This window comes from Schistocerca gregaria, chromosome 2 (assembly GCF_023897955.1).
Source record: "Schistocerca gregaria isolate iqSchGreg1 chromosome 2, iqSchGreg1.2, whole genome shotgun sequence".
Taxonomy (NCBI): domain Eukaryota; kingdom Metazoa; phylum Arthropoda; class Insecta; order Orthoptera; family Acrididae; genus Schistocerca; species Schistocerca gregaria.
This window is the reverse complement of record NC_064921.1, coordinates 738,156,974-738,177,189: the sequence shown is the minus strand read 5'-3', so window position 1 is coordinate 738,177,189 and position 20,216 is coordinate 738,156,974. Positions and strand designations below refer to the sequence as shown.

The following is a 20,216-nucleotide window of genomic DNA, read 5'->3' as shown; positions in this document are numbered from 1 at the left end:
AGCTCAGGGTTTTGATGAACACACCAAGTGCACAGAATACATCACAATGTCCCTCAGGAGGACATCCAACACCTCAGTCAGTCAATGTCAAGCCAAATAACAGCTTGCATAAGGACCATAGGTGGACCAACACATTATTGACATCCTCAGTTTGATGCACATGTACATCACACTTATCAATTGCCATTGTTGTGGCTGATTTGTTTGTTTGATGTGGCTGGATTGCTGTGCCACCTACCACACTCCCCAGCCCAGACTAAAGCCCTTGTGACAGAGAGAGAGAGAGAGAGAGAGAGAGAGAGAGAGAGAGAGAGAGAGAGATAGAGAGATAGAGAGAGAGAGAGAGAGAGATAGAGAGAGAGAGAGAGAGAGAGAGAGAGAGCTAGAGAGAGAGAGAGCTAGAGAGAGAGAGAGAGAGAGGGGGGGGGGCAGGCATGAGGGAGGGGGAGGGGGGGAATAAGATGAGGAACAGCAGAAATACTAAAATCATCAGGTTAAAAAGGGAAATAGTTCACAAAAAAATTCTACAAATGTCGTAGCAACGAGGTGCTTTATTTAAGCTTGAAGACTAGTCACATTTCGTTGTTGTTGCCCGATAGTAGAAAAGACTGACCAAAACACAAAACATTCCTCTATGAAAACACACACACACACACACACACACACACACACACACACACACACACACACACACACACACACACACACGTTTCACCATATTTTCTCTATTGTTAGCATTTAGAGTGTGCCCTTATCTTATTTCTTATTGTGTTTATATTTCTGTGACGTTCGTTTTCAGAGGTTCATTACAAAACCCCTGTGTAAGTAATTAGTGCTGATACTTAGATGCAATTCTAACTATGGTATTTCCATAATTTTTCATAAAATAATGAAATTCTATAATTAAATAAAAATATCATAAAAATGTTTTACTTGAAATCTGAGTGTTTGATGTTTTATATTAAATTGAACAAGTTATAGTTAATGCTATATTTCAGTATGTTCATAGCAATTATGATCTGTGGACAATATTATATTTTGTAGTGTTTACAAATCTATTACAATGGAAGGAATTATCATCATAAATATAATTCTTAAATTTATTAATAAATATACAATATAATAATGTAATAAAACCACAGCACATTACTTTTCAGTCAGTCTGTATCACAAGAGAGACAATAATGATTTCCCACAATACATTTTATGCACACAAACAGGAGACGGAGCAAACTACATTTAATGGTAATATATTTTTGTGTCAGACCCCCCCCCCCCCCCCCCCACCCCCTCCCCACAATAATTTTACAGGTAATCAGAGATCACCTTACTGTTCATCGTGTGATACTTATAGCTTGAAAAAGTTAGTTTCAGTACCACTTTGGTAAATACTGAATGTCAGTTTTACTGTTTAAATGTCTGGTAAGCATTAACTGCCACTATAAACAATACTGGCACATAAATTAAGAGCCACTGACACTACACTGATCAAACTGATGTGTAGTGAAGGCACTAACCTACAAAACTGAGTTGTTGAACCCAACTTTTAAATTAGTGTTTTAACATGTTAGAGTCCAAAATAAACACACTGAGCTTTCACTTACAAAGTAAATGTTTTAAAATATGTCAAAATATTTGGTATCAGTCATTGAATTAATTAAAAATTATCCAAAACCTAACACTGCAGGATGAGAGCGTTAATTTAAGATAGGTAACTATAACTTCACTGCTTCAGTTCCAGTGTCCATACTAAAAACACTAAAAACCATGCAGATAATTAAGCTGATGCAAAAATCCAGATAGTGTAATGCAATTAAAAGTTCCGATAGCACCATGAATAAATGCACAAAGAAACATATGACAGTGCAGGTACATAATACAAACCCCACCCCCCAAATATGCTTTCATCAATATCTTCGTCCAAAATTAGTGTTCACAATCTTCATAAAAATTTATAAGAAAGCTATAGGAAACAGAGATCATAGACATCAAAAAATCACTGCTTGCCAGTGTACTAATTCTTCAGCAATCTCTCAAGTATATGGAACTATTTATTCTTCAGTGACATTAAAACTTGTATCTAGACTAGTAACAATATAAACTAGTAGGGTCCGGAACCCATAGGCTACACTTCAGCACCATGCCCGCCCTCATAATCCTGATAAAGTAGTATGTGGTCAGGTGACGTTAGAGCTGCTGGTCCATCTGGTGAACCAGTGCCATACGTCCTCCTCAAAACTGATATTCCCTCAGCAGGTGTCTGCACACTCACAACATCTGGTTGCCTTAAAACAGAGGGCCGAAGAACAGCTGGAACAAAGCGGTGCTGGGATGTGTAAACTGTTCCATTTCCACTGTTGTGCTCAGGGCTTGTGTGTGTTGAAGAACTGGGAGACTGCCAATTATTGTGCGTGCCATTCTGTAAAAATTGTAAAATTTGTGAGCTTCACTTTTTCACATACTAAACACTGACAAACAGTAGCAACAAAAATGTATATGTCAAAACAATGCAATCACATTAGGACCACTATCATCTAGCTGATAAACTACAAATGATTAACAGAACATACTGAGGAGAATACCTGACAGCATTACTTTACTATTTCATGAAAGTCATGTACATAATAGTTGTTAAAGTAAGTCACATATGAAAGTAAACTAGTATTAACACCAATGAAAAAAATAAAGAGTTAGAATATACATCCAACATTTACTATTTTCATCAACTGAAAATGTAATAAGTTTTATATAAGTCCCCCTCCCCTTCTTCCTCCCCCTCTCCCTCCCCCAACCCACCTACCTACCTACCATAGCTGCACTTGAATGCCAGTAATTTTGTTATGGTGAGTTATGGTGAGTTATGGTGAGTTATGGTGAGTTATGGTGAGTTATGGTGAGTTATGGTGAGTTATGGTGAGTAAGCTACAGTATGCACAATGATGTCAGCTGTCCTCGTGTGGCTGCTTGTTCAGGTAAGCATAGCTCATTATGTCCATTCTCCCCACTCCCACCCCCCACTGCTCCAACCAAGGTGCAGTGGTACATGCAGCATCACTGCCGAGTGGTTTGTGTGTGGAGGGGCATTGGCAGGAATGCACATCTACGCAATGTGCTATCGAAGTAGCTGTACATTATATGACTTGCACATTATGCAACAAATTTAATAGTTTTTTTTTTTTAACACTGTTTATGTTTGCTGATGTAAAGAAATATGTTCCATTCCCAACCTCTTAGGAGCTTTTTAGAGTAGCCTTCCTTGTGGTTCAAGCTATACTCATACCAAATTTAATTGAAATCATTTCAATGCCGTAGTCGTGGAAACATAACAAGAGTTACTTTTGCAGTTATATATAAGCAGGATATTAAAAAAAGAATGCTGTAATTTTGAGAAAGTGCTACTGAAATTTGTTCAACTTAAGATAACATAACTGTTCTATTTATTGTGTCATATAAGCCTTCACCTTGACATGTGCCAAAGAGTTTTCTACTGGCATGTGTGACACCCCAGTACAATGTTGACTGTGCAACAGGATGCAAAGTGGTTCTTGGGTATGCTTAGTTTAAATCAACTATTAGTGTGCAGCACTGCTTTTGGGAAACTTATCCAGGACAAAATGTACCCGACAGGTCCACCAGTTTCGAGACACAGGAAGTGTGTTGTAGAGCCAGCTGACAGCAAGTGAAGACAAATGAAGAAATCATGCACTCATATTAGAAGACTGAAAAAAATCTCTTGCTTGACGAAGTCTTGAGTTGAACATACCAAACACTTTTCAATGTCATTTATAAAAGGCTATGACTGCTTGCCTACAACATTCACATTAGACAAGATAGAAAACTGACCGATCGCCCTAAGTGTACAAGATTCGCCATTTTAATGTTAAATGAAATTCATAACAATCCAAATTTTCTTAAACAGTTGCTGTTTTCAAACAAACATTCCATACAAATGACAGTGTAAAAAAAAAAAAAAAAAACACCACCACAATTGTAGGAATAATTTATCTTGATATGCCTGAATTGCTGGTGTATGAAGAAAGAAATTTAATTTTTCTTCAATTTGACATTTAAATCATTTCATTATCTTTAACAGTTTTTCTGTAATGCTCATTGAAAATCCTTTTTGGAACACTGCAAACAACACGGTGTCCAGGAGAAATGGTCAACATTCAGGGATATGACAGATGATCATTCAAAGCAAGAAATCCTAATTGCAAACACGGGCTGTAAAATGCATACCTTAAGAGCTATGGGCACTTTTTCATCTCGACTCATGTAAAACATCTCTTCTAATGAAGTAGTGCTCACAATGTGTATGCATTTTAGAATCCATATTTACTGTACTTTTTTTTTCTCCTGCCTGTCCTGCACTAAATGCTGAAATCTGCACAGATTTATTTATCTATATATATTTCTTTACTTCAGTTTAATACTTGCATTGTTCACAAATTGCAACATCACCCAATCTTTTCATACTAATTAAGGCCATAGAAGCATATTCTTTTCTATAACTGCTTCTGATCTAAAAGCAATTGTAGTAGCTGGTGTAGGGTGTCTTTTTTAATTCTGTCTTTTGAGTTCTTGTCATGATATTTCTGCAGAAACTTCCATTCCATGAAACACATTTATTTAGAAGTCAAACACCAATTTTCATTGATTAGCTTTTTTTAAAAAACAATGTTTTCATACAAATAAAACAGAAAGAAACTTCCACATGGGAAAAATATATTAAAAACAAAGATTCCAAGACTTACCAAGCGGGAAAGCGCCGGCAGACAGGCACATGAACAAAACACACAAACACACACACAGAATTACGAGCTTTCGCAACTGGCAGTTGCTTCGTCAGGAAAGAGGGAGGGAGAGGGAAAAATGAAAGGATGTGGGTTTTAAGGGAGAGGGTAAGGAGTCATTCCAATCCCGGGAGCGGAAAGACTTCCCTTAGGGGAAAAAAGGACAGGTGTACACTCGCGCGCACACACACACACACACACACACACACACATATCCATCCGCACATACACAGACACAAGCAGACATATTTAAAGGCAAAGAGTTAAGGGCAGAGATGTCAGTCAAGGTGGAAGTACAGAGGCAAAGAAGTTGTTGAAAGACAGTTGAGGTATGAGCGGCGGCAACTTGAAATTAGCGGAGGTTGAGGCCTGGCGGATATCGAGAAGAGAGGATATACTGAAGGGCGAGTTCCCATCTCCGGAGTTCGGATAGGTTGGTGTTGGTGGGAAGTATCCAGATAACTCGGACGGTGTAACACTGTGCCAAGATGTGCTGGCCGTGCATCAAGGCATGTTTAGCCACAGGGTGATCCTCATTACCAACAAACACTGTCTGCCTGTGTCCATTCATGCGAATGGACAGTTTGTTGCTGGTCATTCCCACATAGAAAGCATCACAGTGCAGGCAGGTCAGTTGGTAAATCACGTGGGTGCTTTCACATGTAGCTCTCCCTTTGATCGTGTACACCTTCCGGGTTACAGGACTGGAGTAGGTGGTGGTGGGAGGGTGCATAGGACAGGTTTTACACCGGGGGCGGTTGCAAGGGTAGGAGCCAGCGGGTAGGGGAGGTGGTTTGGGGATTTCATAGGGATGAACCCCAAAAGTGCCCCACTTGTAACAGAATACTTCCCGGGACTGGATCAGACCTTGAATGTGGCTCTCCAGCAGGGATACGGCTTCCTAAAATCCTGCCCCGAAATGAGATCCATCCTTCATGAAATCCTCCCCACGCCACCAAGAGTGTCTTTCCGCCGTCCACCTAACCTTCGTAACCTCTTGGTTCATCCCTATGAAATCCCCAAACCACCTCCCCTACCCTCTGGCTCCTACCCTTGCAACCGCCCCCGGTGTAAAACCTGTCCTATGCACCCTCCCACCACCACCTACTGCAGTCCTGTAACCCGGAAGGTGTACACGATCAAAGGGAGAGCTACATGTGAAAGCACCCACGTGATTTACCAACTGACCTGCCTGCACTGTGATGCTTTCTATGTGGGAATGACCAGCAACAAACTGTCCATTCGCATGAATGGACACAGGCAGACAGTGTTTGTTGGTAATGAGGATCACCCTGTGGCTAAACATGCCTTGATGCACGGCCAGCACATCTTGGCACAGTGTTACACCGTCCGAGTTATCTGGATACTTCCCACCAACACCAACCTATCCGAACTCCGGAGATGGGAACTCACCCTTCAGTATATCCTCTCTTCTCGATATCCGCCAGGCCTCAACCTCCGCTAATTTCAAGTTGCCGCCGCTAATTTCAAGTTGCCGCCGCTCATACCTCAACTGTCTTTCAACAACTTCTTTGCCTCTGTACTTCCACCTCGACTGACATCTCTGCCCTTAACTCTTTGCCTTTAAATATGTCTGCTTGTGTCTGTGTATGTGCGGATGGATGTGTGTGTGTGTGTGTGTGTGTGTGTGTGTGTGTGTGTGTGTGTGTGTGTGTGTGCGCGCGAGTGTACACCTGTCCTTTTTTTCCCCTAAGGGAAGTCTTTCCGCTCCCGGGATTGGAATGACTCCTTACCCTCTCCCTTAAAACCCACATCCTTTCATTTTTCCCTCTCCCTCCCTCTTTCCTGACGAAGCAACTGCCAGTTGCGAAAGCTCGTAATTCTGTGTGTGTGTTTGTGTGTTTTGTTCATGTGCCTGTCTGCCGGCGCTTTCCCGCTTGGTAAGTCTTGGAATCTTTGTTTTTAATATGTTTTCATACAAATTTCAATCCCTTATTTCAGCCTACTTAGGGGTTGTCAAATAGCAATTTTCATAAATGTAGCTTTGAAAATGCTTAAGTAGTTCTTTAATAGTGATTTATTCCCAAAGCATTTCACCTCCACAGGGGTTATATTTCCAAAAATTCTGAACCATGCATTTTTTTATTTTGACTAAAAGACAAAATAATAATTTTCATAGTTATAACTTCAAAACTGCTTTAATAGTGACATATTTTAAGGAAACCTTCCATCCCCTATTTTACCTGCTTAGGGACATAATTTCAAAAAATCCCTTCTTAAGTAATGCCTATAGTATACGATCAACAGCTTCAAATTTCAAGCTTCTATCCTTAACAGTTTAAGAGAGCGCAGCGCGTGCACACACACACACACACACACACACACACACACACACACACACACACACACACACACTTCTGTCCCCTTTAGATCAGAATGGCATTCTGGCCCGAGCAGCTGGAGATGGTGGTCAGGTGTGCTTTCTGGTGGCAATGTGTGTGTTTTCTTTTCTGAAGAAGGCTTTGGCAAAAAGCTCAATGTGTAACAGTCTTTCATTTTGCCTGTCTGCAACTCAATATGTCATCTTTACAGTGTGTACCAAGATTTCCTTTTCATAATATTGTTGATATTCTGACCTGGACTTCCCACAGTCTGATTTTTGTTTTGTTTCACACACATTTATTTTGTTGCTCTTCTTACATATTTTTCCTTCAGTTTTTCTCTACTATTTGCTGCTCCTGTTCATCCTCTCATCTAAGCTTCTGTTACCCTAGTTGTCTTTCTCTTGACTGTGCAGTGTGTTAATCCTAACTTACTGATTGAGGCATTTCTTTTAATTTGTCTCTCGATCTACCTGCTTGTGTTTCTGTTCATGCAGAGGCCTCAGTGAATTCTTTAGTTTGTAATTAGTGTTATTTCCTTGGCCTTCTTTGTAACAAACAAGCTACAGTTTTCAATCTCTAGCACTTTTATGGCTATCTTAATGTACCTGTCTCCTATTTCTGCTGCTTGGTAAATAGAAAGTTTTTTTACAACTATATTTTGTTGTAGATGTTCAATTAGCACAAGTCAAAATGAAGACAGTATCAGAGAAAAGAAGAGAGAAGAAATAGTAATCACATTGAAATGAGCATCATAAATCTAAAAAACTTAATACTAGATTAATATATATTTTTATAACCTCACCTGATAAGATATTGGACTGAAACCCTTGCAGCAGTGGAACACTACCTGTGTCCACAAAAACACCATTGTAATGAAAAACCCAACTGCAGAATAAATGGTGATGTCCCTGAAGCCATTCCTTATGTATGACAGCATAACAAAACTCAGCTGCAGCAATGAAATTGAAAATATTACAATGTTTATGGCTGATGCATGTATGCGTGAACTGATTTTTGATGGCCCATATGCCCAGTATATGTTGTAACGATCAACAAAATGCTTTAGCACCATGTATAAAAGACCTGAAATTGTGCAAAAGTATGTGATTATAAATGTGCATGTACACAATTGCTTGACTGTTGCACATTTCCAATGTAATTTAATGCTATAAAACATTAAAAATGACAGACGTAAGATGACCTGAAGTTTCTACATAACAGTAAATTTAGTTTAACCTAGTAAGTACACAATTAATTACCACATGGTGTGATTAGTGGACAAGGTAAACTGTATATAACTGTTGTGGCAAAGATCAGTAGTGTCCAAGCATACTGAACCCCAAAAGGAAATTCGTAGAAGATAGCTTTCCGAACACTTGCACTTTCTGCTTTTGACCTGAAATAATAAAATTATGTTGAGAATTATTCTTTTTACACCTTGACTGTATTCTATGGCAAAGCATAAAACTGACATTAATATAACTATAAACAAAACGTGACACACACACACACACACACACACACACACACACACACACACACACACACCCTCACCCTTCACTCTTGAGAGTTTTCATGCATGAAGGGATATTGCAGTCTAACTTGAAAATCATTTCTGTATTTAATTTGTGTAATATCGTCTACTGAAAGGAAAGCACAAGCTGCATCCATAGTGAGTACATTAAATATCTTAAATTAAACATTACTAAATTCTATCTTTTGATAAAGGTTTAAACTTGCAGACACACATGCTTTTTGAATTCTGCATGTGTAAGATAATTTACACTTAACTATTACAATGGCAAGAAAAAGTTATTGCATCTCAACAAAAAAATTAAGAACAAATGTGAAGTCTACAAAACTAATAGCTCTCAATATGCCACTGACTATCATTGACAAAACAGTTTGCAGTAGAAGTAAATTTTATACTTCATTGCCTTCTCACTGTAATAAGTACAAAAGAAATAACAAAGCAGTAAGTTAACATAATTAAAGAAATAGCCGAAACATATGAGGTCCACTCAAAAAATTATGACGTTCACCCTCAAAATTTTTCTACGCTTGCCTCCTCCTAATTGTGAATGGTCTCCTTCGAAATACCCTTGTCACAATTGTGCACCATTCCCAATGCCATTTCCACTTCCAGAAGATGTCTTGGTATGCCTGTGGCTGGATCGTGTGAAGCGCTTTCTGTGAATTGTCTTTTACCTCACTTACTGTTATAAGTTTTTGTCCTATCAATGAGGCTTTCAACTCTGGAAATTAAAGAAAAGGACAATGGGGCCAGGCCTAGACAGTGCAGAGGATGTGGCAGCACAGTGGTTTTGTGTTTTGTGCAATAGTCACACACCACAGGGGCGAATATGCAGGTATATTACTGTGATTCAAGAGCCATGAATTGTCTTGCCACATTTCAGGCCTTTTCCTTCTCATAGGATTTCATGACATGATCCAACTGAAATGTCACTGTCTTCTGCAATCTCTTGGACCATCAGTCTTCAATTGGTATGCATAATTTTGTTGACATTCCTGACATGAGCGTCATCAGTAAACATTGAAGGGTGTCCTGAAATAGGATCATCTTTAACTTCTGTCTGGTTATTTTTAAACCATTTGCACCATTTATAACCCCGAATATGGCTTAAGTACTCCTCACTGCAGGCTTCCTGCATCATTTGGTGTGTTGCTGTATGGGTTTTCTTGAGTTTCAGGCAAAATTTAATGCAGATGCATTACTCCTCTAACTCTGCCATCTTGAAATTCACAAACTGTGTAACAACGTTCTACTCACTACAGCACTGAACATTAACAGATATACAACAATGAAACTTCTGACAGTTACAAATTTAACACAGGTGCGTCCAGGTATGCCAACTGCATGTCATTCCAGAATACTAGTGGCATGAAATTACAAATGTTCCAGAATTTTTAGAAAAGACCTTGTAATTTGAATGTGCTTATTTAAGTTTTGTTTATTACTGGATTTCTGACCACAAGTCTTAAAAAAACTCAATATGTAACTTCAAATCTAGTTTCATTAAATAAATATTAAGTATTTCACTGCACAATCATAATCTGATAGAACTGAACAATGATAAAACTGAATCTTTTTTAGTAATAGTTCATTTATTAAGAAAGATAAGCTAATACAATAGGAAGAAGAGTCATTATTTCAATATTACACAATGTCAGGGACAGCATAAATGAGGTTGAACTGAGCAGTTCCTATGGCAGTACTATCAACTCAAAGCTGTGCTTTGTTGTATAGCTGAAAGCAGCTCATTTAATGCAAGGAAGAAGCCACTGACTCGGGCTGCGTGAGAATATCAAGCAGCCACTGCATCAGTGTTGGAAAGTATTACATATATAGTACATAGACCAAGCATATTGTCCCAGTGGGGAATGAGAATAGCATCAAGCATTTTCTGCATTTATGGCTCCCAAGAGAGCACATGGGCTTCTTGAAAATCAAAAGCAACTACAGCAGAAGTGATTTTCAGCTATTGCCAATCTACAGTGTTGTCCAAGTCACACACGCCACTTTCATGTTCCTGCAAGTGCGTGGTAATTGGTCTCGCCAATTAAAATGTTACTGGATTCACAACAAAGTCCATAAATGCCCCCCACCATGAAGAGCATATACTAAATCTTTCAGAAGCCTAAAATGATGTTTGATCTTGTGACCAATCTGATATACTAGCTTAGTTTCAAGCTGTGAGGTACATCAAAGACACAGGAGAAAAATAAAGAACAGTTCCTTGCTGCTCCCCTATCTCAAGTGATGTGTGTCAGTGCCCACATAGTCAAGATGCTCCACCACAAACCAATTAAGCCAATATTCCAGAGGAGCTCCACATCCTGAGCTCTAACGAGGCCCACAAGAACTGTATGCTCCCCATGCAACAGACATTTCCAAACTTTGGTAAGAAAGGAGTGATGGAGACACCTAGCATTTGCATATTAGACTACGAACATTACAGGTAACTTGGGCTACATGACAAATTAGCAACACCAAAAGTCCACCTGGGCTGTAGCTAACTTACTAGTTTTCAAGAAACACATGTTTATTGGGAGCATGAATGCAGCGTCAGAAAATCTGGGAGGGAATTTAAGGAATTAAATAACCAAGCATCATGAACAGGGAGAATGTTACACAATGCTGACACCACGGCTGCCAACAGTACCTCAAATGGGTCATGTGTTTGTCAGTCTACAGCTCCTCAAAACCTGGCTTCAACAGTATAATCAAGCAGAGCCATGCAGACATATCTTGCAGCTTGAAAACGCTACCTGGTTACAAACTGCTGATTCAAAGTTGACTTATTATCACCTGCTAGAGTATCACAGACAGTAAGCCTTCTGTACAACCACCTTTACACAGGCACAATGACTTTGGGTCATTCAATTACATTCCAGAATGGTGATGTCAGACACAATGTGGCAACCACAGTAGGGTGATGTATAGGGAAGACTATAATCAAACCTAGATGTTTGATTGCCCTGATGAACACGGCAAAAGCAGCTGAAATATTGGTTTTGGTATATTGTTTTAGTGTTACAGAACATCCACAACTAATTTAGTCAAACTTATCCTTAAATTGTTTTACTATTTTATAATTTCCTTCCCTCAGCCTTAACATAGCTCTGCCTTTAACCAAGATAATATTTTTACTATTTCATATTGTTATCATTCTGTCTCAAAACTATAGGCTGAAACTTTCTGCTGGAAAATAAAATGAGGCTGACAGGTCAACTAAATCCATAGGGATTGCAGTTACAAAAAACTTTAATTGGAACAATCACATAGAGAATGTTGTGGGTAAGACACACCAAAAACTGTGTCTTTGCAGCCATACATTTGGAACACTTGTCTGTCCTCTTCTGGAGTATTACTGCTTGGTATGGGATCCATACCAGGTACGATTCATGGAGATCAGAAAAGCTTGAAGGAGGATTAATTTGGTGTTATGACAAAATAGAGGAGACAGTGTCACAGATACAACATGCAAGTTGAGTGGTAATTGTTAAAACAAATTATTTTTTCCATTGCTGCAAGATCTTTTACAAAATTTCAGTCATAACTTTCTCCTCGAAACATAAAAATATTTTGTAGACACCCATCAACAGAGCAAGAAATGTTCAGCATAATAAAATGAGAAATCAGAGCTCACAAGGAAAGATTTAAAACTGTCCATGTTTCCTCATGCACTGTTAGAGAGTGGAACAATAGAGAAATAGTCTGAAGATGGTTGGATGAACCCTCTGCCAAGTACTTAAGACTTTTGGTATAGTGTTTCCTGGCTAAAAGTAAAGATCTTAGTGAGCTTACAATTTAATCTCCCAGAAAAACTGATAAAAGCAAGCATTCAGCTGCCAAGTGAAATAATAATTTGGGAATAAGCAATGTGTTTTATGTCGCATAAGCCAACAGTGAAGTTAATGAGAATACCAATTTTCAAAGCAGTTCATAAAGAGCATTTTCCAATCATTTCCAGTGACTGAAAAGCACACTTTAATTGACCCTCTGTTTAGTTTAGTCTGCTCATATATGTATGGTATCTGTTTTTCCACACTTGTTCAAAAGAACAAAAACCATTTTGATCCATCTGATACTATGAATTAAAACACTATGGAATTACGGTCATTGGCTGCAAGTGGCCATAGATTTAAATAAGATTTTTGAAATTTTTGAAAACAGTCAGTGATCTTAAAAGTAGCTAAAATTAAAATTTAAAACAGTCTTGATCACAATCTGGTTGAAGTATTTTTTTAATTGGAATGAGTGACCGGTTTCGACTCTATGAATGAGTCATCTTCAGACTCCAGGGAGGTGGATGGACACTGCTAGAAAATTCTCAGCAGCTGAAACATCTGGTCATGAAAGTCTTCATTGTATGACTGCTGGACTCCAGTTACACGAGCGTCGATGGTTGAAGGAACTCCTCTAGCAGTATCCATCCACCGCTCCGGAGTCTGAAGATGACTTTCATAGAGTCGAAACTGGTCACTCATTCCAATTAAAAAAATACTTTAACAAAATTGCAATCAAGACTGTTTTAAATTTTAATTTTAATCGATTTAAATCATTGGGGAAAGTTTAAAATTTTTGCCGGATCAGGATTCAAACCTGAGCTCCTGCTTACTAGGTGGATGTTCTGACCACTGCACCATTTGGACACAGTGGTTATCACAACTGCAAGGACTACCCTAACATGACTCAACTTATCCACACACTACGAATGTAGGCCCCTTGCCCATTATCCTCTTTACTCGTGGCATTTGACTGATTCATGTAAGAGTTTGAGCCCGGTGTGCATTACAACTGAAGAGCTCTAACTCTTACAGGAGTCTGCGAAATGCCAGAAGAAATGACAATAAAGGGCAAGCGGCACTACATTCATAGTGGGTGGTAAGTTGAGAATTTGAGTCTGATAAGAGGAGCGCTAGGGTAGTCCATGCACTTGTGATGCCCACTGTGTCTGGATGGTGCAGTGGTCAGTGCATCTGCCTAGTAAGCAGGAGATCCGAGTGCAGCACAAATTTTCAACTTTGCCCATTAATTTAGATTGATGCCCACTCACAGGTCAATGTTTAATTTCTTTATGTCTTAGTCTGTTCATATTTCCATAATTGGAAAACAGCAACTGTAGCTTGTAAGCATCCTTACCTTGACCAACACAGTCTTACTGCATACATGATCAGTTCAGGAAATCTTATTAGTTCCAGAGCAGTTCCAATAAATGCTGATGTTATTACATAGTTAACAAAGAATGCTCCCTTATCTGGCAGGAACACACACTTCCATCGATAAGTTTCATTTCTTGATAGTGTCCATTCAACAAATGCCTGTGCACTGTAACAGAGAACAAGAAATTAGATGTACACTTCAAAGATACTTTAAATGGAAAATGCAATTCACAGCAGTATCTCAATATTTATCTGTCATTCTGATTCCATTATCACAATTCTTTAATTTTTTATCTGCCATTCTTCTCTCTACAGCATTCGGAGTGTCCTTTCACCACAATATTTATTTATCTCATTATCCATGCCATTACTATCCCTATAACATTTTTCTTTAGTGATTTTTATATATTTTCACAGTTACTATACTTCTGTTGTAAAAACAACTCATCATACAGGGTGTTTCAGAAGTGATGGTTAATAATTCACATGTGGAAAGTATAGGCCAAAAGTAACTACAAGCCCCAATGAACATAGGTCCACAAATCAACAGTTGTTGAGCTGTAACACATTTTCTTAGGCAGCTCATCAACGTCTATGAACACATGGCATCTCTCAGTGTTAAAGTAGGTATTTGAAATCATGTCACTACATCTGAATGCAAAAAACAGGTTCATCTCTGAAATGAGTTGCAATTTCTCTCAGGCAGTCCTGGGGAATTCTGTAAATGCTGGAAGGCTGAGTCAATCCGCAAGCATAAATCCTCAAGAGTTGATCTCAGTACTGTAGACCAGGCTTTTGACATGACCCCATACACAGAAATCCATGGGATTTAAATCCAGAAACCTTTGAGGTCATGACACAGGCCCTCGTCTACCTATCCAATGTTGATCATACATCCAAGACAGAAGCCAGCACACTTGTAAATGGAAATATGCTGGAAACCCGTCATGCATGAATCACATGTTAAGGTGTTAGTTCAGTGGGACATCATCATGTACATTTGGAAGAACAGTCCGAAGAAACCGCATACGCTCTGTTCAGTTAGTATCTGTGGTAGGAAGTATGGTCCAGTAGCGCAGTCTCCAAGCAGCTCTGCCCAGACGTTCAACGAATAACGCTGGTGATGTCATGATGTGGATTAGGATTAACAATTGCCCAAATGTGACAGTTATGGTAGTTAAAAATACTGTCAGAGGTAAATCCAGCCTCATATGTGAACAGAAGTCTGCTTACAAACAGGTGATTCAGGGTACAATGTTGTTGCACTAATGGGCAGAAATTGTCTCTATGAGGAAATTGTGCATTGTTTAGATCTTGCATTTGCTGGAGATGATACAGATAAAGTACTTACCAATGTAAAACCCGCCACACACTTATGATTCACGAGACACTCTCTTATAGCAATCCTTGTTAAAGTACTTGGATGTTTGTGTACAATGTGTAACATCCTTTCCTCAACATCAGGTGTTCTGGATCTAGTCAACCACCTTGTACATGTTGTGCAAAACTCCCAGTTCCTCTAAGGTGCTGATGTAACCAGTTAAATGCATGCCTATTGCACTGCCTGTGGAGAGGAAAAGCTTCTGCATCCTCAAGGGTACTGCCATTCGCTTTGCCACCATACATAAAGTGCATGTCAGCATACTGTTCATTGGTGTAACCTCTGGCTTCACGTTCATAACATTGTGAGGCCGGGATGGCTCAGTGCATGGAGGGGGAAAAGGAAGTAATCGTGCATGCGTAAACAAATAGATAGTGTATCCAAAACCTGGAGATACCAACAAAAATACCACGGTATCTAGGGACATCCACAGTTGGTCGATTTGGGGACCCATGTTCATTGGAGCTTTTTAGCTTCTTATGGCCTGTACTTTTTGTGCGTGAATTATTGACTACCACTTCTGAAACACACTGTACAACATTGAGCACTACAATTGATATCCAAATGTGGAATACTACATGTGTTATAAGGCAATTTTCTTTTGTTCATGCCAGCTCGAGCATATGCTTAATTTCTGCTTTTCCTTTGACATTCTTTTATATAAACTCTTCACAAAACATTTCATCCATATTATCTTGGGATCTCTGTACAATTGCAGCTAGGAACACCGACCATTTAATACTACACCAACTTATGTTGTTATTAACAACATAAGCTTCTTAAGAAAGGTCATTCAAACCTTCCTGTGGGATGTACTATGACAATAATCTGCAGTTGGTATATATATATATATATCTGCCATCTTTATCAAATTACAGTCAATCTTTGTCAATTTCAGCTGCGTTTTCATATTTTCCTCAGTAAATGATGATGTCAAAACGCATTCTGTTCTAAAAACAACTATCATGATATTCATGATAAGACTATCAGGTCTCCAGCCAGAACATATCATCATCTTGACACGGTCCACCCGGCTGCTATCTTCAGGTGAGTAAGCTGTCGCACTAACTCGCCAGAACTGAAATCAAACATGCATCGGCGACTCCATTGTACACCATCTGTATGTCCACCATGTGTGCGCAAACATTACTGCCCACCAGTGAAAAGCACAAAAGTGCACTGGTGGTGAAAACTCACGGAAAAGGTGAATTGATACCAAACACTGTTGGCACCATTTGATGGCTGAAACAAAGACTCGTTTTTTAATGTTTGACAAAACAGGGTTCCAGCTCTTACTTAAAGAGTACCCCCATTTATGTTTATAATATTGTCCGATAGCCAGATCTTAATAGCTTCTTTCACTACACAGTCCCAATAATGTGACTAAGGATCAACCACTTGTGTCTCATCGCACAACTGCACATTTTTCTGGCTGAAATAAATGTGTGTTGTGATGGTGCTCCACACATTGATCCCGGACCATACAAATTGTTTGTCCAATTTAGGTTTACCCGTATGGCAGGGAATTTTACCGATGGCTTGCTTCCTCAAACCCAAATCATCAAAAGATGCACACAGTGTTCAATAGCGGTTTATCATTTCTGCGAGCTTTCACCACCAGTGTGCTGTCATGCTTAGTGCTGGTGGGCAGTTATGTTTGAGCATGCGCGGTGGACCTACAGGCGGTGTATAAATGAGCTGCATCTGCATGTCTGATTTCAGTCCCGGTGACTTAGTACGACAGCTTACTCACCTGAAGATGGCAGCCAGGTGGACCACCAAAATACTGTGTCAAGATGACGTTACATTCCAACTAGAGACCCACTATCAGCTATTACAGTGGAAAAGTTTATAGAGCCCCAACAACTCTCCTAACACTGTGCACTATAATTTGTATCAAATGTGGAAACTGCATGTGTTATGGGGCAATTTTCTTTTCTTCGTACAAGCTCGAGTGTATGCTTAATTTAAGCATTTCTTTTGATATTCTTTATATAAACTCTTCACAAACTGTTTTACCCTTATTATCTTGAGCTCCTTGTTATGCAGCCAGGAACACCAAGCATTTAAAACTACATGAACTTCTGTTATTAGCCTCATAGAAACTGCCACTACAACTGGCTTCTTAAAAATATGATACCCTCTCTGTGTTATGGATATGCTTCAGGAACTCAAATGGGAATCCTTGGTGGAAAGACAACAATCTTTTCAAGAAACACCACCAAGAAAATTTAGAGAACTGACATTTTAAGCTGACTGACAAACAGTTCTACTGCTGTCAACACACATTGCATGTAAGGACCATGAAGACAAAATACAATAAATTAGGCCTCATACAGAGGCATATAGGCAGTTATTTTTCCCTCATTCTATTTGCAAGGAGGACAGAAAAGGAAAAAACTAGTAGTGGTACAAAGTACCCTCTGCCACACACCATATTGTGGCTTGTGGAGTACGATATATATGCAGATTTAACTCATTCAATGCTCTTGTCCTTTCACGGCAAGTTCTTTAATGTTAATCTTTGTCCTACCAATCATTTCTCTGTCTTCCTCACGCATTATTTTCAATTTCTGATTTAAAATTTTGCCAAAATCTGATGCGTCTGAAGAGCCACCTTGAAAAAAAAGTACTGTGTACACAGCAACAACTGTATTGCTCAGTGCAATATTCTGCAACTTTCGAAATCTGCTGGAAGTGATGAAGACAGCAACTATGACTTGAGGGGTCTCAGCTCAAATGTTTCTCTGCAGCACTCCTATATATTCCCTTATCTGGAACTAAGCACAGGGATCAGGCTTCAATTGTTCTCCTACACTTCACAACAGATTTCTCAACTTGTGAAACACTGTTAGACCTACGGAGTCTCTTTCAATATGTCTGATGCATACTACATGCTGAAAATTAACACTCAAATGACAGTGTGCAAATTTAGGGCAGCTTTTTAATCTATAAACCCATTACAAACTCATGCTACAAGCTGGACAACAATTAAGCTATAAAATCATTGCCAATTAACTAGCAAATAATTTGCAACAGTCCAAGAGTTTATCTTTCAACACAAGGAGAGCATTTAAATAATGCAAACTGTCTACATTGAAATCCCTTAATTTTAGCAAGTACATAATGACACTGTCTATTTATCAACATATATGAGACAATACATTAGGTTCCAATAAATGTAGTTAAAAATTGTTCACTAATTTGCAACAGACAAACTTGCAAAATCTCCTCAAACCTGAAACCGCCGTTAAACTTTCTCCATCTACTGCATAACGCCACCTTCCAAGCAGACATAAATCTAACAATTCTGGTCACCTTTTAGATGCAGCTTTAAAAGTATACTATGAATATTTATGAACTTTGGTTTAGCAACAGTTCTAACTACTGACCAAAGACTCATTCCCACATTACTACACCTATCAAGCACTTAAGTGTGTGGCAGACAATACTTTCCACTGTACCATGTACTACGAATTCTTCTCCTTTCACTAGTGTATGAAGTGTGGTAAGAATGATTCCATAAGCACACCTGTGGGTGCTATAATTAGTGTAATCTTCTCTTTGCTGTCCCTAAGAGTGTGATACATAGAAGGCTGGAATATACTTTTAGATTCCTCACTTGGCACAACTACTTAACATTTTGTTAAGCAGAGATTTGAATGTATATATTCAATAACCACAGTTGGTCCTATTTGGTATGTGTCCCACAGACTTGTGTAATATTCTGGGATGAGTTGCATAAGTGTTCTGTAAGCAATCTCATTTGCAGAATCACTGCATTTTTCCAGTCAAATGAGGGTTACTAACTGCTTCACCTATGACTGATTCCATGTGATCATTCTATTTCATATCGCTATGAATTATCACAAAGGGTATTTGTACGAATTGATGGATACCATGTGAGAGACATTAATATTCAGGTCATATGGTACTATGAATTTTTCATTTTTTGAACTGCAAAGTTTTACATTTCAGAACATTTAAATAAAATTGCCAATCTTTTTGTCAGTTTCAAATCTTATCCAGATCCGGTTTAATATTTCCGCAGCTTTTTGAGATAGTAGTTATTGTAAGCAACTCCATAAAAAAATGGTTCAAATGGCTCTGAGCATTATGGGACTTAACAGCTGAGGTAATCAGTCCCTTAGAACTTAGAACTACTTAAACCTAATTAACCTAAGGACATCACACACATCCATGCCCGAGGCAGGATTCAAACCTTCAACCGTAGCAGTCGCGTGCTTCCAGACTGAAATACCTAGAATCGCTCAGCCACACCGGCCGGCAGCAACTCCGTAACCTGTAGAAACTTATGTTAATACTACTATTGTCTACCATATCATTAACATACAACACGAGTAACTAGGATCCTAGCCCATTTCGATGTTGCACACCTTAAGTTACTTCTACACGGAACAGCCAAAGAAACAGGTAAACTTGCCTAATGTCATGTAGGGCACCTGCGAGCATGCAGAAGTGCCACTACATGATGTGGTATGGACTCAACTAATGTCCTAAGTAGTGCTGGAGGGAACTGACACCATGAACCCTTTAGGGCTGTCCATAAATCTGTAAGAGTACGAAGGGGTGGAGACCTCTTCTGAACAGCACGTTGCAAGTTTCCTAGATATGCTCAATAATGTTCGCGTTTGGGTAGTTTGGTGGCCAGTGGAAGTGTTTAAACTCAGAAGAGTTTTCCTGGAGCCACTCTGTAGCAATTCTGGATGTGCAGGTGTCGCATTGGCCTGCTGGAATTGCCCAAGTCCGTCTGAATGCACAATGGACATGAATGGATGCAGGAGACCAGACAGGATATTTACATATGTGTCCCACATCACTCCAACTGCACATGCCCTACACCATTACAGAGCTGGTGTGGCTGAGCGGTTCTAGGCACTTTAGTCTGGAACCGCGTGACCGCTATGGTCACAGGTTTGAATCCTGCCTGGGGCTTGGTTGCGTGTTATGTCATTAGGTTAGTTAGGTTTAAGTAGTTCTAAGATCTAG

General features: G+C 39.1%; 1 protein-coding gene across 1 annotated transcript in view; it reads right to left on the bottom strand.

Moving 5' to 3' along the window:
* Positions 1-533: 533 nt before the first annotated feature.
* LOC126334896 (calcium permeable stress-gated cation channel 1-like) overlaps positions 534-20,216 on the bottom strand; it is a 211,224-nt gene continuing 191,541 nt past the window's right edge. Inside the window, 4 exon segments of the mRNA XM_049997600.1 lie at positions 534-2,419; positions 7,941-8,221; positions 8,398-8,534; positions 13,806-13,991. Coding sequence (XP_049853557.1) covers positions 2,126-2,419; positions 7,941-8,221; positions 8,398-8,534; positions 13,806-13,991 — 898 coding nt within the window. The 3' untranslated portion in view covers positions 534-2,125.